Source organism: Aedes albopictus, chromosome 2 (genome assembly GCF_035046485.1).
Source record: "Aedes albopictus strain Foshan chromosome 2, AalbF5, whole genome shotgun sequence".
Taxonomy (NCBI): domain Eukaryota; kingdom Metazoa; phylum Arthropoda; class Insecta; order Diptera; family Culicidae; genus Aedes; species Aedes albopictus.
The window spans coordinates 509221900-509249673 of NC_085137.1; the positions used below are offsets into that span (position 1 = coordinate 509221900).

The 27774-nt window shown below is 40.2% G+C and overlaps 2 protein-coding genes across 4 annotated transcripts in view; both read left to right on the forward strand.

Moving 5' to 3' along the window:
• Nucleotides 1–3668: 3668 nt before the first annotated feature.
• Nucleotides 3669–5288, forward strand: LOC109621845 (transmembrane protein 43 homolog). The gene is made up of 4 exons (XM_020076024.3): nt 3669–3900; nt 3967–4190; nt 4248–4620; nt 4682–5288. The coding sequence occupies exons 1-4, from the start codon at nt 3805–3807 to the stop codon at nt 5117–5119; spliced, it is 1131 nt and encodes a 376-aa protein (XP_019931583.1). The 5' UTR covers nt 3669–3804; the 3' UTR covers nt 5120–5288.
• Nucleotides 5289–7080: 1792 nt separating this feature from the next.
• Nucleotides 7081–27774, forward strand: part of LOC109404753 (protein ECT2) — a 151926-nt gene continuing 131232 nt past the window's right edge. The window contains exon 1 of one of the 3 annotated variants that reach the window (XM_029870296.2): nt 7081–8011. In XM_029870296.2, the coding sequence (XP_029726156.1) occupies nt 7720–8011 (292 nt within the window). In that variant the 5' untranslated portion in view covers nt 7081–7719. The remainder of the gene's footprint in view (nt 8012–27774) is intronic. The other 2 variants (XM_029870295.2, XM_029870298.2) reach the window with 2 other exon arrangements.

Consider the following 27774-nt stretch of genomic DNA (forward strand, 5'->3'; position numbering starts at 1 on the left):
GGATTGACACTTTTTGGATTTTTCTCGAAAAAATGTAATTTTTTTACATCAATGTCAATAAATTTGCGTGTTGATATCCAAAGATTTTCCACTTCTGTTCTCAAGTTATCTCTAATCAGATATATTAGAGCCTATTTAGATTGATGGAGGAACACATTTAATAATTTTTGTGTGGTATTGTAAATTTCACTTATTTTCCTCTATATGGGTAAAAATTTCATCTCGGTATAACTTAATTCGTCGTGAGAAAATATTGTATTTTATAACGTCGTATTAAGTATCAATATATTGTTGATAAACGTTAAAAAATTCATTCAATTCGGTTCACTGGTTTCCGAGATATGACAGCTCAAAAATAAGTTGTCTAAAAAATAGTGTTTTACCCGAACGGTTCTAACTTCGCGAAAAATTAATCAATCGAGCTCAAATTTGTACCAATGATGCACATATAATAGGTTGACAAACAGTCAAAATTTGAGATTTTTTGATGCACTTTTTAGAAGTTTCGTGAAGCAAATGCGGACGAAATCTTCAAAGGTATCAATAGAAAAATTCCTTATGGAAACCTTGGAAGAATACCTGGAGGAATTTCAGTTGTATTTCTTGAAGGAATTCCTACTTTTTAATATTTGAATCTCTGAAGTATTCATTGAAGGAATTTCTAAAGCACTGCTGCTGCCGTTGTTGCATGGGGTGGCGGGAGGCATCACCACCCCCAGAAACAGCAGCAGCCAAGGCAGCAGCTACAGTGCTGCCGATAAAACAAAACAAAAAGCCGTTCGTTGGATCACTAATTGGTAATAAATCAATAACTTTTTCCACAAGCATCCAATCGTTTTGCGATCTTCGAAAGAAAGTTTCATAAATGATTTTTCTACAAGGAACGTTGATCGATTTGAATTAAGGAGACAAAGGGCGACCTCTGGGATTTTTTGTTTGAAAGTGTAACTTTTCCCATAGTAAATCCTATGAAAACTTTGAACCGCTTGCGCTAAATTATAGTTTCACCGATTGCGCTGAAATTTTGCACAGTTCATATTGGACCTAAATGGAATCAAAAAAGTCGACTGGAGCGAGAATTTGATGTTTGTCCCATACTAATGACCATCCGCATATGAAGCGAACGTGTGACCAACTACGCCACGGGCTCCGGCAGTTCAACCGTCTTGAAAGTTGAAAAGTAGTCCAAAGATTGGTTTACTTTGAAGCAAAAGCGCGGGAAAGAAAATAAAATCGAAAAATATTGAAAAGGTGCGGGATACCAAAATTTTGAAGCTCTTATAGATTACCAGGGGGTGAGAAACTCGGCACACTTCATTTTGTGCCAATGTGCCGGCGATGTGCCGAAGTGTGCCGCCGTACTGGCAGTCATGCTGTCAGTTGATTTGTGATTTTTTTATATATCTGGCAACTATGCGTTTGTTTTGGTTTTCGTTTTGTGTAGTCATAGTCAAAAAATATTTTGTGATGCTGCCTCTATCCATTTTGTGGCTTAGAAGGCTGTTTTTTTGGGAAAAATATCACACCACAAGCTGGAAAATTTGTAATCGCCATCTGTGATAGCCATCTCAAACGCAGAAGCCTAGAAATGTAGCATTTTAGTATTACACGCAGAAAAATGACGCTTGTTTAAAACAATAAAACGCATGGTTGATTTTCAAGCTGAGAATTTACTTATTCCAAAGTTATATTTAATTGTTTTCATTTAGAGTTTATCGATAAAAACAACCGATTACCATCATTTCATATAATGTCAAAAATTTCATTTGTTTCAACAAAATAAAAACCATAAACATGGTCCGAAAGCACTCACACATCTAAAAAATACTTACCCCAACATCGCCACAACGAAGAAGGTGCAGCAAATCCATCACGCCAACTTCCAAGTGCAGCTTTGGTCGTGATGGATAACGCGCAGGTACTCACGACAGCATTCACAAAATGTTTCGACTTTTTTTACTTTTTTTTAGTCGTTCTCCTCCCCATACGCTTACCGACGGTCTAAAAATAGATTTCCGAGCTGCCGCAGCTGCTGCCGTCACCAACACAATAACATTCCGGGTTTGTTAGTGGCAAAAGTGCAGTCGTTTGAATCAATCTATTATTTCATGTTTAAAATACCAAATCTCTGTTTGTTTTAACAAACGGTCAAAAATTTCGACAAATGAAAATATTTGTATTATCAAACAATAGGACAGTTCAGTTTAAACTAGAAATCAGTTTGTCGCTATAGTAAACTGAAAAATCGGTTGATTTGAACTAAAATTTAATTGTGTTTACAATTTATTTTTCTGCGTGTAGTAATAACCTGGGACATTCGTAATCGCTGGCGCGATGGACATCTTAATTCAAACCAAAATGATCTAGCGATTGTTCTCTTAACGACCTGTATAAAATTTCAATCTTCACAGCCTGCTTCACAGAGTTTTGTTGCTCCGTGAAACCTCGTTATTTTGCTACATTCCCAGGTGAGCTCTCAGAAACATTCAGTTCTTCATTTGAGAAATAACTAGAATATTCCGCTTGATATTCCGTCAAAAACATTGCCCGGAGAACTCAGAAATTTCATTTTGTTGCCTTCAGTGTCCCAGATTCTAATCCTCGCCGTATCTCTCATCCGAAATCTCTCATCTTTGAAATATAATATTTCAAAGGACTTGCGATCCCGCCGTTTATTATTGAAATATTTACATTCGATGGCATCTTCCGGGCGCATCTAAACCAAGTTCGAAACCCCTCTGAAAGTCCCTTTGTTTTAGTTTAGCCCGTTTAACCTTTAACATTACATGAAAATACAAGAGGAACTTCCATCAGAGTCGTGTTTTGTGTATCAAAGTTTGGTTTTGTGTTTTTTTTTTGTTGAAAACGAAAACATGGAGAAGTGATGCCAGTTTTATGACAGCCAATCTAAAAAAGGGCCAGCTTGTGCCAGCAAGTGTGCCGAAAGTGTGCCCGGCACATTGTGCCGAGTTTCGCACCCCCTGTGGCGATCCCTGTGTCGATCACAAATTTTCCAGTTTTTGGTGTAATATTTTGGCAAAAAACAACCTTCTCAGCCACAAAATGGATAGAGGCAGCACAGAGAACAGACATCAAGGCTAGAACAAATTTCATTCGGAAAGTTGTGTAAGAAATTAACCGATTGCAGCGCCACGCTATTGCCACTTGTGTTGCCGATTTCAAATGGCCGTTAAATTCCTTACACAGTTTCAGAACTGGACTTGGATCACCGACGAACCGACGTGACAGCTAGAACAAATAAATTCAAATTTGTTGCCCGCGACGCCATGATGAAAAATAGCCGAACACTATCGCCACCTCTATAACGACCCGCGATGATTTGATAGCTCGACACCAAACCCCCGTGTGTTCATATAGGAAACGGTTCGCGTCTGAGCTGATTTGACAGAAGCGATCGCTCGCTTCGCTGGTCGACCGTTAAATTTGGGGGGGACAGTTTTGGATCGCCACTGTCACGTCGGTTCGTCGGTGCTTGGATGTCTGTTCTCTGTGGTAATATTTTCTTAGCGTGTGTGTGAAAAAAAAAACTCAATTTGGTGTTAGATTTTCACAGCGTGTTTTTCATTTGACAGCCTGGTTTGGTGGTTTGTGCTCAAGCTTGCAGCAGGCATCATTTAAACCAGGCTGCCAGCACTTTCAGCTGTTTTGTGTCAAATCAAATCAAATCAAAACAATGCCCAAAATAATTAGTTGGGGATTGTTTCACTCGGTGAAAAACGAAAAATTTTGAATGAAAACCCGTGAAAATTAGGAAGAAAACGTTTCCAAAAGTGCCGTGCAAACATGAACTTTGTAGATGTGCTAAAATCATGCTGGCTGATGACCTTGATCGGTTCGGTTCTGCTAACTGCCGGCACCTGTGTGCTGTTCTGGAATGAGGTAAGATGAGCGTAATTTTTGTTTTACCTCGATTGATTTTAATGTTTGTCTCTTACGTTTACAAAGGCTCGTGCAATTAGCACATCTCTCTCGTTGGACGAGGCACTGAATGATGCCATCACGGTCAGCGGAGAACGGCCTTACGACAAGACTTACGAAGGAAGATTAGTACATTTAACTGGTCCCATTGTTACCGGTGAACCACTGACCGAACCGGATTATAACATTCAAGTGCAGGCCGTTAAACTGAAACGGCGGGTGCAAATGTACCAATGGGTTGAAGAATATGTGTAAGTTTGATTTTTTCTAGTATTTTGATAAAGTTAATTTCAAAATTAATGTTTTAGAGAAAATCGCTATGGCGAAGCAGTTGCTACTGTTCAAACAGAGGAACGTACCTACTACTATACCATGGATTGGCGTGACGAGCTGGTTGATTCACGAAGTTTCTACATCCGTACCGGCCATCACAATCCCACGTCTTTCCCCATGGAGACCAAAGTTTACGTTTCAGAGCGAGTTCACATCGGTCAGTATGAACTCGGGGATGCTATGAAGGAGCGATTCAAAAAATTCATCGAAGTAACTTCGGACACCAGACCGGAAGATCCGTCCGTGAAGCTGCATGCTGGCCTGTATTATCATTGTAATGATATTTGGAATCCGGAAATCGGTGACATCAGGATTCAGTTTGCTTACGCTGGCCTGGAAGGCTCGACGGTAAACAATCTCAGTCTTCAACTAGGCTTCTCACTAAGTACCATCATTCTTGCAATTTCAGTACACGGTCGTTGGCAAACTGGAAAACGGTAAAATCGTTCCATACGAATCATCCCACGCCAGAAAGGTGCTTCTGATCTACCCAGGGGAGCTTTCTCTGCAGGAAACATTTAAACTGGAACAACACTCCAAGCGTTTGACCACCTGGGGCTGGCGGCTAATCGGCTGGATTATGCTGTTTCTGTCGGCCACCTGTTCGGCATCGATCTTGCAATATGTGGCAGCACAAAGTCGCGTTCTTCGGCAGTTCGTGCCGGATCCAAGTTTTCCTGTGTCCACCAATTTGACGATGTCGTTCTCGCTGGCTCTGGCAATAACCTCGGTGGCCTGGATTGTTCATCGACCCATGCTGGGAAGCGGAATATTCTTTGCGGCGGTGTCTCCTTTTTTGTACTGTGCTCGTGGATTATTCAACAACAACTATCAACGCATGGACTGAACTGAAGCGACTGAAACAGGCGGATGATGTATGCCTTAGTGTGCGTAGGCAGCATGCTCTAACAGAAAGGAAGATGGAAAGTTTCGTTTCTTGGCGATTTTGAAAGAGCAGGACATCTTTATACTCGGGGAAGTCAGTTTATTTTAAAAAGTTTCTTTTGGTATTCTAATTTGTTAATAATTCATAATTCAATAATAAGCATTCAATAAGCAAAGTAAAAGTGATTATGAGTCAACATTGTTTATCAAAGTAATAAATTAAAAAAAAACATGCTTTATTTCAGTAATATGTAAGACTAGAATTATTCTAGTCTTACATATTACTGAAATAAAGCATGTTTTTTTTTAATTTATTACTTTGATAAACAATGTTGACTCATAATCACTTTTACTTTGCTTATTGAATGCTTTCCAAAATAATGCATTTTTGAAAATATTAGAAGAAAATTTTACCGAAACGATGAAAATTATTATTAAACGGCTCGGTTTAACGTTACACAATAATTAGTGTGCCATGCCTTGGGCCTTTGACAAAGTTTTTGGCATATCCAAGGCTATACTTAAATGCCATTAATTACATGGTATCAGACACATTTCTACAACTTATAAAAAAAAATAAATAGCGCAGTTTCTGTACTAAATCAATCAATTTAACCGAAAAAGCTTTGCTCCAAGAAATCGACCAGTAGAGCATGATCAGCTACATCAAAAATTATTTCACCAAACCATTTGACACGTGATGCAATTTAGCCCTTTTCGCCCTAAAATTATTCAACAGCGGATAAGTTAGTTCAATGCAGTCAAAAAGCTCATTTGCTGGTTTTTCTTTTCACAAACAGATGGCTCTCGACAAGCTTCGGAATTTGAACACGTTTAAAATCAATCACTCACCCCGTATAATATTTCACTCAAAATTGTACCGGATCATCCGACTCATTCTCGTTATAGGCCATTGTACGAGCTTATCGCTCATTTGGGTTCATTCACAAATTTCATAACGCCAAAATTGGCCTTTCCTGACACCCACCCACCCCTTCGTAACACTATTTATATGGTGAAAAATTTTATTTATTCGGGCTGTAACACCATGAAGGACACCCACCCACCCCCTCCAGCGTTATGACATTAGTGAACAAGCCCTTTCAGGAATCAAAATTTCGTAAATTTGGCAGGTGGGTTGACTCTAATTGACAGTCAAATTTAGGTTAAAAAAAATATATTTCCTACTCTTGAGAATATATTTTTATTTGCTGGAGGTAAAGGCAAACTACCTAGAATGTTTTACTCAATTTTAAGTTATTGGGCTCGAAACCGTTTTTGCATACCCTTTTATTTAGGCTAATATTTTATGCAATTCAGTGTCATAATTTATATTTTGTACTACTCATTTTGTACTACTCATTGGCCAACTTTTCTGTACCGGTTCATAATGCAACTGGAGTTGCATAATGAAAAATAGTTTCATAATGTTCATAATGTTACTCATTTGAGTTGCATCATGAACATTATGAAACTCAAATGAGTTGCATTATAAAAAAAATCATTGCATAAAATTGTGTATGGAACTCGTTGCAAAACTCGACTTTTTCAGCACTCTTCGTATTTATCCAATTCGGCAAGCCTCGTTGGATAAATGTACAACTCGTGCTGAAAAAATCAACTTTTTGCAACTCGTCACATAAATAACTATTTTAAACGTTTTCGCGGATTTAAAATAAATAATCCTGGTGTTTGTCGCAATCGCCTCTCAGACTTGTGCAAGGTTAGCGTGCCTGCCAGCAACACGGCATTGAACGCACTCTTCGAAACCAAAACTGCGAAACTGTCACGCAAAATGCGCCCGCCTTGCGCGCTTGTTTACATCGCTGCGTTTCACGCACACCACCGCAGAAAAGCGCTAGTTTTTGACAGCCGATTTTCAAATTTTCTCGTGTTGCCTTTGCGTTGCGCCAAGACTCAAGTGAGTGGTGGTGGTTCGTTCGCTCGCTCGCTCATTCGATTTGTAACGTTCGTCCGGAAAGTCGTCGCGGTCGCGCAGATGAAAAGTGTTTTTCGGATTGGCTTTGGCTCGCTGAAATAATGGCTAATTTTGTGCACATTGCGTCGAGTGCGGTTTGCAGATTGTGGACGATTGATTCGTGCGGGTGTAGACGCAGTAAATAGTGCAAAAACGGTTCAGGGAGGTGCAGTTTTTGTGGTCAAAAGTTGCCATTGAAAAGTGTTCCACTGTGAAGAATTTTTGCGTTGCGCTGTTGTACAAAAAAAAAAGTTCGTTATACCTGGGGTTGGGTGACTGGAAGCGCTCGATGATCAGTGTTGAGTAGAAGGAAGATTATTGAGTCCGGTTTGTCTTGCAATGGTCGGAATTAGGTGTGAGCGCTAAGAAGGACGAAGAGAAGCTCGAAAAATGAAAAAGTGAGAAAAAGGGCCCTAACCTCGATTTTATGCCAGGTTTGTAAATGTTTACAGCAGGTCTGGTAAATGTGTTAGTGTTACAAACCGGGAGCCGGGAAAATCGGTCAAGAGTTTGAATCTTCTGTGTTGAGCAAAGTTTGATCAAAATTATTTTGTGACCGATTGAAGAAACTAGTGAATTATATTATGAAAGAGTTAGTGAACCTTGACAAGAAGCTGCCCGCCGAAAGCCACCACATCAATCACCGAATTCAGGGGAATCAAAAACAGTTGGATAGTTGCAGCAACGGACCAACGGGCAGTCGAGCGGAACACAAGAGTTGGTCAATCTCGCAGAAAACGGAAAACGAAGCGACTGTAAAAACTAATACAAAAACCGTGGTAAGAGCGGAACAGCAGCCGTTGCATTCTATAGAGAACCGAGATTTGCCAGCAGCGAAGATGGACCACTCCACCTGTGACAAAAGCAAAAGTGAAGGTGAGTTGAATACAGATATGCCATAGTTTACAAAACATGGATTATACTAAATATTTTCCTTCCGGATTTTTCGACGTTGATACTAGAGATGGGAAAATGATTCAATTTTGAGAGTGAATCGCTACCGATTCATTCTTAAAAAACAGTCGACTATTTTGACCGACTCAGCAACTCTTTTCCGTAACTTGATGAAAAACGCCATTTCTCGATGTTAGCCGTTGAACTAATTTGTAATTTTGTAATTTGTTTATTTATTCTTAACGATAACCTGTTAGTGAGTACCTTATACCAGGTCAAGGAATGACTAATATTTTGTCATTCAATAAGTTGGCATGATCTTAAGATTTGTGCTCCTGAAAATTCAACAAAACATCTCCAGAAAACACGCAAAATACACCACAGTTAACTGAAAACAACAAAAGGTTTTCACCGCATCTTTGTAATTTCGGTTTGCATCTGGGAATGCATAGATACTGCAGTTCATGGGACTCCTGCAACACTTATTTCTTATATAATTGTTTCTCAATTTCTTCAAAAAATATTCCTGGGATACCTCTAAGTTGTCTCGTACCATTCCGCTTGATTTTCTCTTTTGAATTCGATGTGAAGTTTTCTAAAAAATGAGTTTCTGACTTCTTGGGTTTCTCCTGGAGTTTTTTTTATTGTATGTATTAACAAGATGTTTAGCCCTAGTCTAGTTCATCTCGAGACCCCCGATTTACTTCCCTTGCGAAGGAAGAACTCACATTTTGCGAGTTTGTAGGGAGTGGGATTCGATCCCAGGTCCTCGGCGTGATAATCAAGTGTTCTAACCATCACACCAGATCCGCTCCACTTTCTCCTGGAGTTCCTTTTCACATTTGTTCAGGAGTTGCTTCTGTGATTAACCCAGATGTTCTTTTGAAATTCCTTCTGGAGTTTCTACGGAGATTCTTTAAGCAATTCCACCAAAAACCGGTATTCATTAAGAATTTTTCTTTCAAGAGTTGCTTTTAAGATTTAATAAGAATTTTCTTTTGTGAAATCTCCTGGAGTAATTGCTGCCAATTATGCTGTAGTTTCTTCTGTAAATATTCACGAAAATTTCTGCTGGGAGCCCTCCTGGTATTCTGTATGGAAATTTTCCAAAAGTTATTTCTCGGAATCCTCCACAAATTCCTTCTGAAAATCCTCTTGGAGTTTTTTTTTTGTGGAAATTTTTCAAAAGTTACTCCTGGGAATCTTGCAGGAATTCTTTCTAGAAATTCTCCAGAAGTTCCTTCTGAGAATCTTGTAGCATTTCGTATATGGATTCTTTCAGGAGATTCTTCTGGGAATGCTTCAGAAGTGGATGGAAGAATTCCCAAATCGAATTTTAGGATCCCAGAATAAACTCCTATACGGATCCCTATAGCAGCATCTGAAAAATTGCCTGTGCAAATCCCCAGAAAAAAAAAAATTGCAAAAGGAATCAGGAAGGATCCACAGAAGGCATTCAAGGTAGAACTCCCAGAAGCAATTTGGAGGAATTATTCGCAGTAGAAATTTCTGAAGGAATCTAAGATGACATTTTTGAAGCAATCGATCGACTAAACTCCTGGGATGGAATCACGAACAATAATTTCTGTAGATTCAGGAGGAATCCACAAATAAAATTTATGGAGTAATTCCAAGAAGCAAGTTCTGTTGGAATCCCTAAATGAGTTTCCTGGAGTTATTAATTGCTCCTGAAAGAATCTCCGGAAGAATTTCCTGTACCTAGAAATTCTTGAAGTTTCTGCAAGGATTTCCAAATTGTCTGAGGGATTCCAAAACGATGTTTTGGGAATAATCAACAGATGGAACTCCTAGATAAAGTTTTTGCAGAAATGTCCCAAAGGAAGTTTTCTGGCGTTCGTAACTAAAGTGCAAATGCATCATTAGGCGCTGTCCATGACCTACGTAGACATGTCCTTGGTCATCTAAATCTCCCCTCCCCCTTTGTTCATTCAAAACATTCGAAATTTGTACGGAGCGTAGACTTTGGCCAGATCCCCCATCCCCTCCTAAGACTACGTAGTTTATAGACCAGCCCTTATATATTTTCAATATAACAGTACAGGGTGTCTACTACCTGAAAAAAACCTGGAAAATCGGGAGTTCTCAGAGAATTTTGTTTACCAGGAAAACACCTGGAATACTCAGGGAATATCGTGAATATTCTGGGAAATTTTGGATCGATAAAAAAATAAAACTTTGAATAAATTTGTGAATAAAAAGTAGCCAATTTTATTACTTGTAGATCTACTCAGAAATAGAGTCCACAAAGTTTACTACATTGTGGGTACGAACAAAAAAACTTTCCGTTGATGTATGAATACATCGGCTACAACAATTACTCCAGAAATTATGTCAGGGTTTCTCTCCGGAATTTCTTCGGCAATACCTCTTAAAATTATCTTACCTTACCTTACCTTACCTCTCGTAGTGTGTTTTTACGAGATTTTTCACGCCATTTGTCTTGGTATTCCTTTTTGAATTCCTTCCGGAGATTCTTCCGGATTCCTACCAGCATTTTTCCAAGACTTCAACTATTTTTTTTCCGGGATTCTTCTTTGAGAAGCTTTCAGGATTCCGGAGTCCGGATCTATTTCTCATGGAATTTTTACTTGGATCAGACAGAACTTCTCTAGAAGTTTTTCCAGTATTTCTCCCAGAGATCTCGTGGGTTTCTACTAGGATTTATCCCGAGATCTCCACAAGATTTTCTCTCAGGATATACCGGCGATGTTGTTGCGGAATTTGTATTAGAGTTTGAGTTGAAGTTCTCGGGATTCTTCTTGAAGAAGTTATTCCTGGGATTTCTACTAAAGCTGCTCCAAAGGTTTTAAGGAGTTTTTCATTAATTTTCTGCAGGAATTCCTTCCTGATTTCTCTCCTGTGATTTCTTCAAGAAATTTCCTATAGCTTTTTTCTGGAGTTTCCACTCGGATTTCTACAGAAGTTTCAGCCGGTATGTTTCCCAAAGGTTCTCGCAGTATTTCTTTTCAGATTTCTCTCGGAGTTTAGCCCGGGGCTTCTCTCAAAAGATTCCTCCCGGTATTGATCCTGGGAAGTTTTTCAGAGTTTTTCAGAATCCTAAACTTTCTCCTCGGATTTTTTGAGGATTTCTTTGATTTCTGCTGGTATTACTCATAGAGTTCGTCCCGTGATTTTTTTCGGATATTTTTCAAGGCTTTTCCTGGTAGTTCATTATCTAATTTCTTGCAATGATCCACCTGAGATTATTCTCTTACAGATTTTTTCAGGATTATTCCCAGAGCTCTTTTCGGAATCTCTTCCAGAAATTATGCATGTTCCTTTTTCGGACACTTTTCAACGCTAATCAGCGGTCAGTAACCTTTCATTAGTAATAAAATCTTGTGAGAATTCTCACCATCATCTTCAGTGAATTGCTTGTTTTATTCTTTATAGAAATCATACGAAGATTTTTTCCTGAACACTTTCGGGAACTCCGGATCAAGAAACACTTTTTGGTATCCCTTCCAAGATTTCTAGTGCGATTCTAGCGAAGGATTTGAATTAGTCTTCAACCTCCATAAAATATCAAATATCATCATCTTCTAGTCAATAAAAAGAAAATCGGGTTAAGTACGGTTCCTTTGAATTCCACTAAGAATTTGCATCCTTTGACAGATACGTATTTCGACCTCAACTGTAAGGTCGTCTTCAGTGTCTTGTACTTGACTCGACTCAAGATTTTCTTTTTATTTACATATATTCCCCTGACAAGCCCAGGTTAATCATCATCTTCTAGTCTTCATCTTCTAGTCTTCATATATCGTATTGTATCACTACACGCAACTCAACTAGCCAGTACCATTCCATTTCATCGCCAACGTCACGACCTTGCAGTTTGACCTAGAGCTTGACTCATCTTTCTAATGATTTGCGTCGACCCATAATTACCCCCATTTAGCTTTCCGCGTTTACTATGTTTGTTGTATGTGTTGTTCGATATGATTTACTTGTCTGTACCTCTAATGACGATCGAATCGAATTTTCCACCCATTACGCCGTGTTGATTTTGGTGTCCATTTTCGATCATATTGTATAACAACACTGCTGCGTGTATTCAGGAACAGCAATAAATTGCGTTTCGCTCGCAACCCCCAAAGCAGGTACATTTCTAGAACCACACTGTGCAATCTACGTCCGATAGCGTTCTACACTGCAGATCTTCGGTTCGGAATTCATCATCAACAACAGCAAAAGTATATACATACAACACACATGTCATTCCGCAATGCAAAGGCAGCGGCGGCGCAGGCAGCAAAAATATTTTGAGTCACATTGACGACATCGCCGGCCACAGTCAGCTCAGCACACGCAGGATAAGCCGATATGCGAAGAAGACAACGCCGCTGCGCTGCTCGGCTGCACCTGTATTGGTGGAGGCGGTAACAAAACCTGTGAGGGAAGAAACAAACTTTGCGGTGTCGATCAGATCGGACGGACACCCCTGCGAGAAGGGGAACAGACGAAACTGAAAACGACCAACAGAACAGCAGAGTAACCGAAGACGAAGAGGATCGCGGCTATTTTTTGCCTACTGTCTTCAATGAAATCGGCAAAAATGTGTGTGTTTTTGTTGTTCTCCTCGGTCGAATGAATGGAAGACGTTAAGAATGCTGGGAAGAATTTAGGCATGCTGATAAGACGGCTCGGATTATGTTTTGGAGGAGCGTGGTAAAAACATAAAGGTAATTTAAGTGATAATGAGGCACAGTTGACAGTTACGTGTTGCACTGCTAAAAAGAGTCGCTCTGGTTGTTTGTATAATTCATTCTTTATGCTGCTTTACGATTCAAAGATAACTTCAGATGAGATGTGGTTGATACATGATACTGCAGAAGCAAGTGAACATTATTGTAAAAATGAGATTCTTGGATCTTCAAAATGAAATAATTTGGATTATAAGTTGTCGTTAAGCTCTGATAGCTCAAAAGCAGCGAATTACAAAACATGTTGGGGGTTTTACTTGGCATAATGCAACAAATGGCAATTACTCACAGTAACTGGCAGCGTAATTTAATTACTAGTTGTATTGCAAATAAAATTCCGGTTTTTTTTAATCCTGAGACGAATTCCTGAATCCATCGCATAACAATACCTAGAGATATATTGAATTTCGTGGTACCTTAAGGACAATTTCTGCTAGTATTCTTTGAGAAACTTGGAAAATTTGAGAAGGGAAATTTCACCAAAAATCTTCTCAGAATTTTCTTGTGAAATATATATAAAAAAATGAAATACCCAATATAATGGTAGTACTCGTTGAAAATATTTGCGGATTCTTGAAGGAATATGTCGTCCTACGGACGATTTTGCAGGTCTAGTTGCTACCGTTTTGATTCGTGTACAGAAGAGCCTGAGTTCCATTGTGCCCTGGTCCGTCCCTTTTATCCTACTTTTTACACTGGTTCGTTATGCATTTCGATTTATGCAGTTGCGTAATGAAAATAATTAGCGAAGTAAAGAAATTGTATATACGCTCAACAATTTGTACTTCTAGACCAACATTTGAATAGGGAACAACCAAAGACAAAATAAAGACCTACAACTCCCATACAACGTTTAAAAATTTTAGGGCGCACGAAGTACTAGAACAAAATGTATAATACCTTCAATCAACATTACCTTGCATTTCACTCTAGATTGTATTTCTAGTACTCCCTTATTGTTGCTAAGGGTCACCCGAGTATCCAACATGTTGTTTATGCATATATAAACAAGAAAACTGATGGCGGTGGACAGTAACAGTAACTCAAACTTCGTGCGATATGTTTTATTATAATTATTCCCTTCTATTTTAGGATTTCATATAATTACATGAGCGACTGTTGAAGAGCTGTTAATGTATCATCTGGCAGGCATATATTCTATGAGGAAAATCTCCCCCGAAATTGCTCTGACTAATTTCAGAACACGGTGCATAATGTCGCAAACAATTTGTCGGAACTTATAACTTTTTCGTGATCCCGACCCGGTCCAGTAGCAATTTGAGGCTATCTCTAGGACTATCTTCATTACATCGGGTCTAGCACTGGACTTCGATGTTTTTACAACAATTTTATGAAGTGTTTCCATGTGTGTTTCTCACTAATCATACCGGGACTCGCTTGGGCCAAGTCTTGGAAAAAACACGCCATAATATCATTGAAATGAAATTGTTGTGTGGGACCCAGTCGGGATTCAGCCCGGTATAATGTAAATAGCTCTTTATCTGATAACCTTTCAATGAGTAATTTGTTCAACGCGGTTGAAATTTAAAGTTTCCCTACGCCCGATAAAGGTTTTTCTTCAAATTCATACATAAAATCCAATGTCTATCCAACGCACAATGCCCAATATACATCCCATGCACGGTGTAGGGGGAAAAACGATTTTCGCGTATCAACAAAGTTTTTAACTTCGCGGATGATTCGGCATTTCAGAAGAGACATTTTTGAGCATGACGTTTGTGAATCTTTAGTATAGTTAAAATAACAGTTATAATTATATAAGGCGTTGCGCGCAGTTGCTATGCCGTATCTCTTCAACCGTTATTACCGGCTTTGAGCTAAAATATACCGCTTGAGTTCAAAAAAATATTATCGCTTTAGAATGTACAGGTGAGATCAGCTTTTGAACAGAATCAGGTTTTCGTTCTGTTTGATTGACAAATTGAAATTTGTTTGTTATTATAAGCTATTACATCGCTGTGGACTACTAAATCACAAAGTTAGTCTAAAATGAGGTAGTCAGCCAAATGTCAAACTTGGGTACCGGGGACCAAATGTAGTTCTAGAAGTACTACCCAGTTTGAGCCCGACTGCTACGTCTTAATTGGGTCTTTGGAACAACCATTGTACGCCTCAGCCTCTTCCATCACTGCTACGCGTTTTTGATTTATTTATAAAAAAAAAAACTTATCTCGTTATCAGATAGAGGGGAATTTTCTCTATCTGTTACTGGTAAGAGATATCATGAATATTTAAAAATACGCCCAGGAGGTACGGGAGAAGCAGACATTGGCAATGGCTGTTACGCTCTGTTCACTTGCAAGTCTAGACTTACATTATTCTGAAAATCTTTCATAATCAATGGTGATATAAATCAAAACTTTAGGACTAGCCCAGAAATTTCCTAATGATTTCCTTCAACATTTTCATCAGTCCGAAGATTTTTTTGGAAATGTCTACATAATGTCTTCCCCGACTTACTGGAGTTCTTGCAGTAATTTATCATCCAGTTTGTTTTTGTTTATTGGCAATCTTTTTTTTTTGTCTGTATTAATGAGATTTTTAGCCTTGGGCTAGTTCATATCGGGACCCACGCTTTACTTCCCTTCCGAAGGAAGAACCCACATTTTTGTAAGTTTGTCGGGAGTGGGATTCGATCCCAGGTCCTCGGCATGATAGTCAAGTGTTCTAACCATCATCCGCTCCTCATTGGCAATCTTTCAATGTCATGGATCTCTATTCCTCTAAGAATAAAACTTCAGTCAAATTGTTTCGAATCAATACATCCTTGCCAGAATTTCCCTAAAGACAGTTTCATATACTGCACTGCACATATTCATCTCTCAGGCATAATCCTACAGAAATGTCAATTGACGTATTCTCGGAAGGATCCTTGTATGATTTTTTGAAGGCATTCTCGTATAAGTCATTGAAATTTATTACTGGAGCAAACTTTAGAGATATTCTTGGTAAAAATTCCTAAAGCGTGTGGAGAAATTCCTTATAAATTTCCTGGAGGCAATCGCTAGCATTTATTTAAAAATAAATGTCTGGAGGAATTTAAGGACAAGGTATTTGGAGTACACAGTTCAAATATTCTCGAGAAATCTAGAGAACCGTCAAATGGATCTGGCTGAAAATGTAACTCAATGTTTACTGTGCGTAAGTAAGCATCAAGTTACATTTTCAGCCAGATACGTTTCCAGGTTCTCTAGATTCCAAATACAGGGGGTGGCCATAGACTTAGGGTGGCCAAAATGTTTGGGATAGGCAACTTTTTTTACTCTTTCATAAATATTCAACATGCTGTAACTTTTCATAAAGTGTATCAAAAATTCTGAAATTTTGACTGTTTGTCAAACTATTACATGTGCATCACTGGTACAAATTTTGGCTCGATTGGTTAATCTTTCGCGAAGCTAGAACCGTTCTCGTAAAACACTATCTTTTGGACAACCAATTTTTGAACTGTCATATCTCCGAAACCAGTTAACCGCATTGAATGAAAATTTGAACGTTTATCAACAATATATTGATACTTCATGCGACATTACAAAATGAAATATTTTATCACGACGAATAAAGTTATACCGGGTTGACATTTTCACGCATGTGGAGAATAGTAAGTCAAATTTACAATACCACACAAAAATTACTAAATCTGTTCTTCCTTCAATCGAAATAGGCTCTAATATATCTAATTAGAGATATCTTGAGAACAGAAGTAAAATTTCTTTGGATATCAAAACTTAAAACTAATGACATTGATGTAAAAAAATACATTTTTCGAGAAAAATCCAAAAAGTGTCAATCCATGATAACTTTTTTAAATTTTTAAAAAGTACCCATGTTTTAATACATAATAGGGCCCATATAGCCGAGGCGGTAAACGCACGGGTATTCAGCATGACCATGCTGAGGGTGACGGGTTCGATTCCCGGTCGGTCCAGGATCTTTTCGTAAAGGAAATTTCCTTGACTTCCTTGGACATAGAGTATCTTCGTGCCTGCCACACGATATACACATGCAAAATGGTCATTGGCAGAGGAAGCTCTCAGTTAATAACTGTGGAAGTGCTCATAGAACACTAAGCTGAGAAGCAGGCTTTGTCCCAGTGAGGACGTTACGCCAAGAAGAGGAGAGGAGCCATGTTTTAATAACTTGTGAAGCACTTATATATTGTTGATAAACGATTGTTGATAAATGATTCAATTCGGTTCACTGGCTTCTGAGATATGACAGTTCCAAAATAAGCTGTCTGAAAAATAGTGTTTTGCGAAAACGGTTCTAGCTTCGCGAACGATTAACCAATTGGTCTCAAATTTGTAGCAATAATGCATATATAATAGGTTGACAAACAGTCAAAATTTGAGAATTTTTGATGCACTCTTTGAAAAGTTACAGCATGTGGAATATTTTTGGAGAGAAAAAAAAGTTGCCTATCCCAAACATTTTGGCCACCCCCTGTACTTTGTTATTAAAAAGAAATTTCTGAATTTCCTAGATAAATTCTTGGAGGAAACTCTGGAAAAATTCCGAAAGAGTCTTTCTTGGGTGAATTTTCAAAGGATCCCCTGAAGAAATGCCTGAAATGCTTCCAGCATGTATGTTCTTATGTCACATGTGTTTTGCCTTGATTCCCTGGATGACTATTATAAGAATTCCTCAAGGAATCCCTAAGTAAACCCCTGAAGAAACTGCTGGTGAGATTCCTACAGAAATCCCTAGAAAATGTTCAGGCAACTTCTTAGAGAAATCCCAATTGAAATTTCTGGAGAAATCGCTACACAAAGTTTGGATGAAAACAATCGTGGGAGGAATGCTTCGAAGCATTCCCGGGGGAATTTCTGAATGAGTCCCTGGAGAAATTTTGGGAAGAACCCCTGGAGCATTTTCCAAGGAACACCCTTTAAACCTCCCTGGGAAAATTCCTAGAGAAATCTGTGGAGGAGTTTCTGAAAACGCCACAATAGATAACTTCTTGATGGGTTTCTTGGAGAAACAAAAGAAACTCAGGATATAAGGACTGTTCAATTTATAAAACGGACAACTTCACAAGGCTATAAAAAGAAGACGCGTAGTTCTAATTTAACCACCCTTGTTTCGTTGTTCAGTACGTCATCTTCCATTATAGTAATAATTTTTGAATCGAATAAAAATAGTTTTATTTTATAGAAAATCGGCCAGGTTTTAAATGAGGGGAATTTTTCGATTTCTGAAAATTGAAAATATATATAAAATTACTGTTCACATATGGTATATCGTTTTTAATACCAGAAAAGTATGTGCCATGCTGCAGCAGCATGAGTTATAAACATTCTGGCAAAATTTGAACACAATTGGAAAATTAAGTGTTGAGATATTAAAGTCTCAAGTGAGATTCGATTTTTTGAATAAAATTCAATTATAAAGCAAAAAGGGTATGAAAATATTAAATAATCTTTTTTTTTATGCATCTAGTCGAAAGTGGGAATAATGTGACTTCAAATGCAGAAAACTGCGTCTTAATAGCATTGCTGGTTTGGTTACTGTGCGCCATTACAGACACAGTAATCAAAACAGTTTCGTTCTCTGAAGGTTCTTCCAAATAACAATGCAACCTAATGCAAATTTTGAATGACAATGATGTTGGAAATAAAAACTTTGCACGCGATTATTATTAAATAAGGTGTACAATAACATACTTACCTTACCGGTCAGGCTAAGGCCGGGGTGGCCTCTGCTGTACATAGTAGCCGCCTCCATTCCACTCGGTCCATGGCTGTTTGCCTCCAGTTCCGCACTCTGCGTAGGGTCCGCAGATCGTCCTCCACTTGGTCGACCCACCTAGCTCGCTGCGCACCACGTCTTCTTGTACCGGTCGGATGACTCTCGAGAACCATTTAGTCGGGTTGCTATCCGACATCCTGATGACGTGACCCGCCCACCGTAGCCTCCCGATTTTCGCGGTATGGACGATGGTTGGTTCTCTCAGCAGCTGATGCAGCTCGTGGTTCATTCGCCTTCTCCAAGTCCCGTCTTCCATCTGCACTCCGCCGTAGATGGTACGCAACACCTTCCGTTCGAAAACTCCAAGGGCGCGTTGGTCCTCTGCACGTAGGGTCCATGTTTCGTGCCCATAGAGGACGACCGGTCTAATCAACGTTTTGTAGATGGTTAACTTCGTGTTACGGCGAACTTTATTCGATCGTAGAGTTCTTCGGAGTCCAAAGTAAGCACGATTTCCTGCCACAATGCGCCTCTGAATTTCTCTGCTGGTGTCGTTGTCGTCGGTCACCAGTGAGCCCAAGTACACGAATTCTTCAACCGCCTCGATTTCATCACCGTCGATATGAATTCGGGGTGGCGGGCGCGGTGATTCCTCCCTGGAGCCCTTGGCCATCATGTACTTTGTCTTCGACACATTAATGACTAATCCGATTCGCCTGGCTTCACTCTTTAGTCGGATGTACGTTTCCGCCATCGTCTCAAATTTACGAGCAATAATATCAATATCATCGGCGAAACCAAGCAGCTGAACGGATTTCGTGAGAATCGTCCCACTCGTGTTTATCCCCGTTCTTCTTATTACACCCTCCAAAGCAATGTTGAACAGCAAGCACGAAAGACCATCACCTTGCCGTAACCCTCTGCGAGATTCGAAGGGACTCGAGAGTGTCCCTGATACTCGAACTACGCACATCACTCGATCCATCGTCGCCTTGATCAACCGTATCAGTTTATCCGGGAATCCGTATTCGTGCATAATCTGCCATAGCTGTTCTCGATCGATTGTATCATACGCCGATTTGAAATCGATGAACAAGTGATGTGTGGGCACGTTGTATTCGCGGCATTTCTGCAACACCTGGCGGATGGCGAACATCTGGTCCGTTGTAGCGCGTTCACCCATAAATCCAGCCTGATATTGCCCCACGAACTCTCTTGCAATCGGTGATAGACGGCGGCATAAAATTTGAGAGAGTATCTTGTAGGCAGCGCTCAGTAGTGTGATCGCGCGGTAGTTCCCGCAATCCAACTTGTCGCCCTTTTTGTAGATGGGACACACGATACCTTCCATCCATTCCTCCGGTAATTCTTCCTCCTCCCAAATCTTGGTAATGACCCAGTGTAGTGCTTTCACCAGTGCTTCGCCACCGTATTTTAGAAGCTCGCTTGGTAGTTGATCTGCTCCAGCGGCTTTGTTGTTTTTCAACCGGCCAACCTCCTCCTCAATCTCTTGAAGGTCAGGGGCCGGAAGTCTTTCGTCCTGTGCACATACTCCTAGATCTGTTACCACGCCACCTTCGATACTTGCAACGTCGCCATTGAGGTGCTCATCGTAATGCTGCCGCCACCTCTCGACCACCTCACGCTCGCTCGTGAGAATATTCCCGTGATTATCTCGGCACATGTCGGCTTGTGGCACAAAGCCTCTGCGCGAGCGGTTCAGCTTCTCGTAGAACTTTCGTGTGTCCTTAGCGCGGTACAGCTCTTCCATCGCTTCGCGATCTCGTTCTTCCTGCTGGCGCTTCTTCATCCGGAAGACTGAGTTCTGCCTGTTCCGCGCCTGTTTGTAACGTGCCTCATTCGCTCTCGTACGGTGTTGCAGCATTCTCGCCCATGCTGCATTCTTCTCGTTTTTCAACTGTTCACATTCGCCGTCGTACCAGTCGTTTCTGTGATTCGGAGTCGCGAAGCCTAGTGCTGTAGCCGAGGTACTACCTATGGCGGATCGGATGTCCCTCCAGCCATCTTCAAGTGTAGCTGCGCCAAGCTGCTCTTCCGTTGGTAGGGCCACTGCTAACTGCTGCGCGTAGTCTTGAGCCACTTCTACGTTACGAAGTTGCTCGATGTTGAGCCGCGGCGTTCGACTTCGACGCGTGGTGATAACTGTCGAAAGTTTTGAGCGCATGCATACAGCTACTAAGTAGTGATCCGAATCTATATTCGCACTGCGGTATGTGCGGACGTTGGTTATATCTGAGAAGAATTTACCGTCGATTAGAACGTGGTCGATTTGGTTTTCTGTTTGGTGGTCGGGTGATCTCCAGGTGGCTTTGTGGATATCTTTGCGGGGGAAGAAGGTACTTCGGACTACCATACCACGGGAGGCTGCAAAGTTTACGCATCGCTGGCCGTTATCATTCGATACGGCGTGCAGGCTGTTTCGCCCGATTACCGGTCTGTACATTTCCTCCCTTCCTACCTGCGCGTTCATGTCGCCGACAACGATTTTCACGTCACGCGGCGAGCAACCATCGTATGTTTGCTCTAACTGCGCGTAGAACGCTTCTTTCTCGTCATCGGGTCTCCCTTCGTGTGGGCAGTGGACGTTGATGATGCTGTAGTTGAAGAAACGGCCCTTAACTCTCAACATGCACATCCTTGCGTTGATCGGCTGCCACCCGATCACACGTTGTCGCATCTTGCCCAACACTATAAATCCTGTTCACAGTTCATTGGTGGTGCCACAGCTTTGGTAGAAGGTAGCCGCTCGATGCCCGCTTTTCCACACTTTCTGTCCAGTCCAGCAAAGTTCCTGCAACGCCACGATGTCGAAGTTGCGGGGATGTAGTTCGTCGTAGATTATCCTGTCACATCCTGCGAAACCTAGTGACTTGCAATTCCATGTTCCAAGTTTCCAATCGTAGTCCTTATTTCGTCGCGTGGGTCTTTGCCGATTGTATCGAGTCGTATTTTCTTCTATGTTATTCGCAATGGGGATTTTTACGGGTGGCTTATTGGGCCTACGCCAACACTCCTGTCTCGCCGGAGGGCCATCGTGCCAGTTCTGTTTAACGTCCCAACCAACACTGGGACGACCACGCTGATGGGGCTACCACCTTGGATCTAGCTGGGCGTGGTGCAGCGTTTCTTACTCAGCCGCTGGATGCCAGAACAGACGCTGTTTGAGCCGCACCTCCTTGATGAACAGACACTCGGATCGTACCTCCTCAATCTAGCTGAAGTCAGAAGGACAACAGTGCCCAGGCTGCACTACCAGCTAAGCACACAACTCTTAGCTGGCGGTCTTTGTCATCGCTTGACCCGTGGAAGCATGAGGTAGGAACTTGTGAGGACCAGAGCTATATTGGACGCTCTCCTTATCGACTCACCGTTTCGCAGCCCAATAACATAGGACCAACATTGTTGAAAATAAATAATAACTAGATTCGCTAGAGTCGAAAATCTGCATCAATGGAGCAAAAAGTATGAAATTTTTTAATATGACCATCTTTATGGATTAAATTTTTGATGAAAAATGCAATTACAAGTAAATTTCTCTTCTGTATCATTCAGAGAGCAATACTCTACTACTCTAGACAAATTTTAGCCGAATCCGTGATGCTATTGCAACACAGGACTTAAATGAACATTGTTTAGTAATTTCTATGAAAACAAGGCAACTCGCTATATCAAGCTGGAGAATGCTTGGTGCATCAATTCTGACCAACTATTGAGCTTTACCTTTAGTAGAATAGTATAAGATTCCAATACATTAAAAACTTCATGAAAATGTGCATGTTAAGTATGTGGAAAGTTATGTCGAATTTTGAGAAATGGGTTTTTATTGATGTTTTACGAAAATCGCTTCAGTTACACAAAAAAGAACATTTTGCTTAATGTTATATTTTTCCTACATTTGAGAATAGCTATAGAAAGTTATGCTAAAAACTGATAATGATTTTACTGAAAAATAAAAAAAGATATCGCACATGCAAGTTGTCCGTTTTATAAATTGAACAGTCCTTATTCGCGAAAGGATCACAGGACGAATTTATGAAGGAATTCCTTTGCAGAACCTACAGGGGGCATTCTTGAGGAAATTCATGGATGGATTCCCGAACAAGTCCGTGGATGAACTCATATAATATTTCTTGGAGTTAATTGTGAAAGAATGCCTTGGAGAATTCCAATACAAATCGCTGGAGGAATTCGAGATTTCCTAGATAAATTTAAAAAAAACCTTCAGGTAATCCTGGAGAAATTCTCTGGTGCATCTTTGGAAATGATGATGGAAGAATTTCCGGAGCAATCCCTGGTGTAATTCCTCGATTAATCTCTGGATAAATTTCTGACGGAATTCATCGAGAAATTTCTGAATGACTGGAGGAATTCCGGGATGAATTTCTGAAGTAACCCCTGGAGGAATATCTAAAAGTATACCTGGATGAATTTCTGTAGCAATCACTTGAAATCTTATGGAGGAATGCTTGGATGAATCCCTGGTGGATTTCCTGGAAGAATCACTAGAGAATTTCTGGGAGGAATCCCTGGAGAGATTTTTGAAAGAAATTTAATGAGAAATTCCTGAAGAAATTCCTAGAAAAATATCTGGAGGAATCCTTGAAAAAATTCATGGGAAAGTCCCTGAAACAATTCCTGGACGCAATCCTGGAGGAATGCTTGGAGGAACCTCTGAACAAATTCCTGGCGAAATCCCTGCAGGAATTAGTGGAGGAGACTTTAGAGGAATCATTAGAGGAACTCCATAAAAATTCAATTTCTGGAGAAATGCCTGGCGAAATTATTAGAGCAATTCCTTGAAAAATCACTGCATTCCAAGAAGAATCCGTGGAGTAAATCCAGAAGGAATCTCTTGAAGATCTCCTGGAGGAATCTCTAGACAAATTCTTGTAGGATATCCTAGAGGAGTTCCTTAAAAAGTCACTGCCGGAGAAAGCCGCGGAGGATGTTGTAGCGGAATCCCTGCAGGAATCTCCAGGTATATCCGTGGAGGGATTCCCGGTGAAATTCCTGAAGGAATCCCATGGAAAGTTACTGGAGGTTACTGGAGGATCCTGCCGAAGTTTTTCAAATAATGCTTGGAGTTGTTGGAGGAATTTCTGAAGAAACTCCAACAAGAGTCCCGGAACCAATTCATTAGCAATTCCCAGGAGAGCTTTCTTAACGAATTCATGGTAAATTTTTTTATAGGAATCTCTGGAAAAATCAGGAGGAATCCATGTCTGCAGTAATTACTGGACGATTTGAACTAATCCTTTGGATGGGCTGCTAAAGCATTTTAGTACCACATTTCTAAGGAATTTCTGGATTAATTTTTGAATAATCTCTGGTGAAATTTTGTGAAACAATTCTGGGATGAAATTACTACAGAAATATTTTGAATAATTACAGATGAAATTATTAGAGCAATCTCTGGCGGAATCCTTGAAGAAATATATGGAGAAATCTCTGAAAATATTTTTTTGGAGGGATACCTGTAAAAATGCCTATAAGGATTTCTAGTAAAGTTCCGTTAAAAGTCCTGAAGTAATCCTCGAAAAATGCACTGCAACAAACACTGGAGCAACCTCTAAAGATATTACGAGTGAAATCTCTGGAGGAATCCAAGGTTGCGACCATTCATTTGCAAAGATTTACATTCATTTGCTCAGTTCAAAAGCATGCTATCGAAAAACAATTGTATGGATGAATTTAACCTTGTAGTTTTATCTGAAAGTTTGCCGAATAACATTGGGGTCGCACACGCATACCAAAGTCGTGAGCGAGCTGTGAAGGCAACTTTCCACAGCGTGGAGAGTTTCCTTAACAGCTCGCTCACGACTTTGGGGTGATACACAAATTATGTCACCAAAAATCGACCTTTTCAACCCCCCTCCCCCCTATGTCACACTTTTCGTATGGGGCCTCAATATATTTTGTAAGGGTTGTCACGCTCTGCAAAACTCCTCTCCCCCCTAAAAGCGTAACGTAATTTGTGTACGGCCCCTTTGGTATTCGTTTGCGACCCCAATGCAATGTTATTCGGCAAACTTTCAGATATAATTACAAGGTTAAATTCATCCATACATTGTTTTTCGATAGCATGCTTTTGAACTGAGATGAAATCTTTGCAAATGAATGGTCCCAACCTTGGAGGAATCCATGATGGAATCACTGCAGAATCACTATGCTGGAGGAATTTGGCGATGCATCCTTACAGAAGTATCTATAAACATTCCTTAAGGTATCGTGGGAGGAATTCCTGAAGACTACTATGGAGTGTGGGGCATGCCTTCCTCACCCCCCTCTGTTTACGCCCATGGAAGACGGAGAAGTTTGGGTGCAGTTTGATCATCATCAGGTAGCGGTCAGAGCGATAGGACTCAATAATGTCGGATAAATGCCTTCCATTAATTAGAACGTGAACATTTAAAACAAAACAAAAAAATAAGTGTAGAACCAAAACAAAATCTACATACTGTTGTAGATAACATAAAGCCTTTAAAGTTCCCACGAGGTGAAGGAACACGGTTCACCTGCCATAATGTCCTTGCCCGTTAAATTATTCTCCCTCACGTGTTCCACTTGACGAGTGCTGGTTGGTAGCGCAACAGCATTCTGTTCTGGAACTAGCACCAACTACGATAAAACTATTCCCAGACTTGCTGTGTTGCTCATTGTTTCCCATTCTCTGCCATCCACTTCGCTTTGCCCCAGTCGACACAGTAAAATTAATAAGCAAAAAAAAGAGATACGAAAATAAGGCAAAAGTATCGTTCTTTCTTTTCTATGTGGAAAACTTCCCAGCCCCCTAACTAGGAGTGATATACGCAAAAACTCCATCCTTAAGCTGTGCTATCAACTTTGGAAACGTGTACTTCTTTTGCTTCTGCACCGCCGTCGTCGTTCCAGATCCCGAAGCCGAAAGACTGCAATTTTATTGCACCGCAGCTGTTTACTTTTTTTCCTTTCCTTTCCTTTTCCAAAGTCCCTTTCGTCGTTGTCGTCAGAATTAATGCAAATGAAGGGAATCACCACGTAGGAGTACGGTTCGTTTCCTTCGTTACTCGTAGGGTACTGTCGTCGTAATCCGATCATTTTGTGTTTATAGTTCTTAAATGTTTCGAAATTTGGAAAAAATCTAAACAGATGTTTTTGTTTAACTTATCGAAGTAACATTTCTATAATATAGAAAAAATTTAACCTCAAGACGAATTAAACTTTCACTACCCTATCACAGAGAATTCAGATCCCTTTCACGTACCTACCTAGAAAAACGAGTTGACAGGAATAAGCAAGCCCAAAGGGCAACTCTGGGTCTTCGACAAACGCTTCGTCATTGCTAATTTTGAATGGAATTTTTCTCGTTGCCGCCGCTAGCTGTCTATTCTTGGTATCATCATCATCCAGCAAGCAAGCAAGCAACCGATACAAAGTGCATCAGTGGAGAAAGTTGTGAGAAAACTGCTGTCACCTTTTTTCGGGCACTAGGTGCCATAGTTAAGACACAGACAGACCGGGGCCCGGGATCAGGATAGGGCCCGCGCACGCGGATGGGCCCGGAAAGAATCCCGAGAATCCAAGAAACATGACCAAGTTTTCTCGTTGACGCAAAAATTTCCGCTTCCCATTTCGGTCTGCATTCATTGCAGACAAGACTAGAATACGGCTGCTGCTGCTGCTTTTGCTGCATCGAGATGGTGCTACTGCATCACACCCACGAAAAACAAAAGTTAGTGGAAAATAGTTTCTGACAGGGAATTGAGTTTACACCCCCCGCTCAGTCCGTGGTTGTTGGCTGGTCTGGCGGAAAGGAAGGCCGCCTCTGAATCGGTGCAAAACTTGGCGCGTTTCTATCTCTCCGTTGGAGCGTGTTGGTGGGTGTTTTCCGCTGGTGATTCCTCAATGCTATTTTAATTGATTAATTACGTTATCGTTTGCAATTACAAAGTTTAGTTTTTCACGGAACTAATTTCGAACTTTGCACGGCGTTCCGAAAGCGGTGGATTTTCTCTCTTGAATGGAGATCTAATCATCCACCCGGAGCAGAATCGCTCGACGCGGGGTTGCTCTCGCTAAATGAGACAAACGAATACATTGTTCCGCAGTCACAACTGTGATGAACTACTGATGAGGACAAAGTTTTGCGACAGCTTGGCTTATGTTTCAATTTGGGTTTGCGATATTGTGAATCTCGTGGCGACGAGACGGGTCTATCGCAGTGAACACCAATCCAAAACAACGAGAACTGATTTTGGATTTCATATTGATACTATACTATACGTATCTCATCACGTTCCAAAAATTGTGTCAATTCGTTCAGAATTGGTTGAGTCATAGCAGAAAAGGGCCCAAAATAGGACCCCTGCCAAGATGGTTCCACTTCCCTATCTTTAATGAAGCTTGAAATTGGACATTTTTTCTGATCTAAGCCGAAATTCGAAATGCGTGGATTACTATTTCTAGCCCAATTAATTTTTACTATAATCTTTAGTAACATGCAAGGTTATTCCATTTCTCTCTATCGTTGGTATGCATTTTCAAATTTTAATTTAGATTTCAGGCCAAACATTTCTATAGGTCCTATCTGCATTTGAGAGGCTCTCTTTGTTCACTTTCTCTTTCTATTATTGCAATGTAATGGTACACTTTTCAACTACTTTTTCAGTACAAATCAAAAGACGGTTGTTTTGGCCATCGTTCTATGCAAGGAGACAATCATAATTGAAATTAACAGCTGAGATATTAACAAAATAGAGAGAAAACAAAGAGAGCCTCTCTTCTGTAGATAAGACCTTTAGACATATTTGCCCTGAATTTATTCTCATGCACTGTCGAAATCGCAAACCCTAGTAGGTATAACAAAATCCATAGGGAAAAATACAGAAAACAATTATGAAAATTCAAGATTAATAAAGATAAATCTGTTCAAGAGAAGTCTTATTCAATGTGAATTAGCAAACAACTAGTAAAAATCTTCGGAAGAATTCTAAAGAAAAAAAATCTCTGAAAAAGTACCGAAATAAGTAATTGTGGAAAGTATACTTGTAAATATATAAAACAATTAGCTGTCCCCGGCAAACTTTGTCTTGCCTACTGCATTTTTTGAGGTATCAGGTCCAAATCCCTTAAAATATCTTATATTCTTCATATTTTTGCTTCATTTACCTTGGGTGAAAACTAACAGAACAAAAAAAGACGACCCAAATCAGACGTTATTACGTGCATAATATGGAACTCTACAAATGTTCTATTTTATTTTTCGATTGGCGCTCAGCCGCGAAAAAATAAAACAGAACACTACAAATGTAC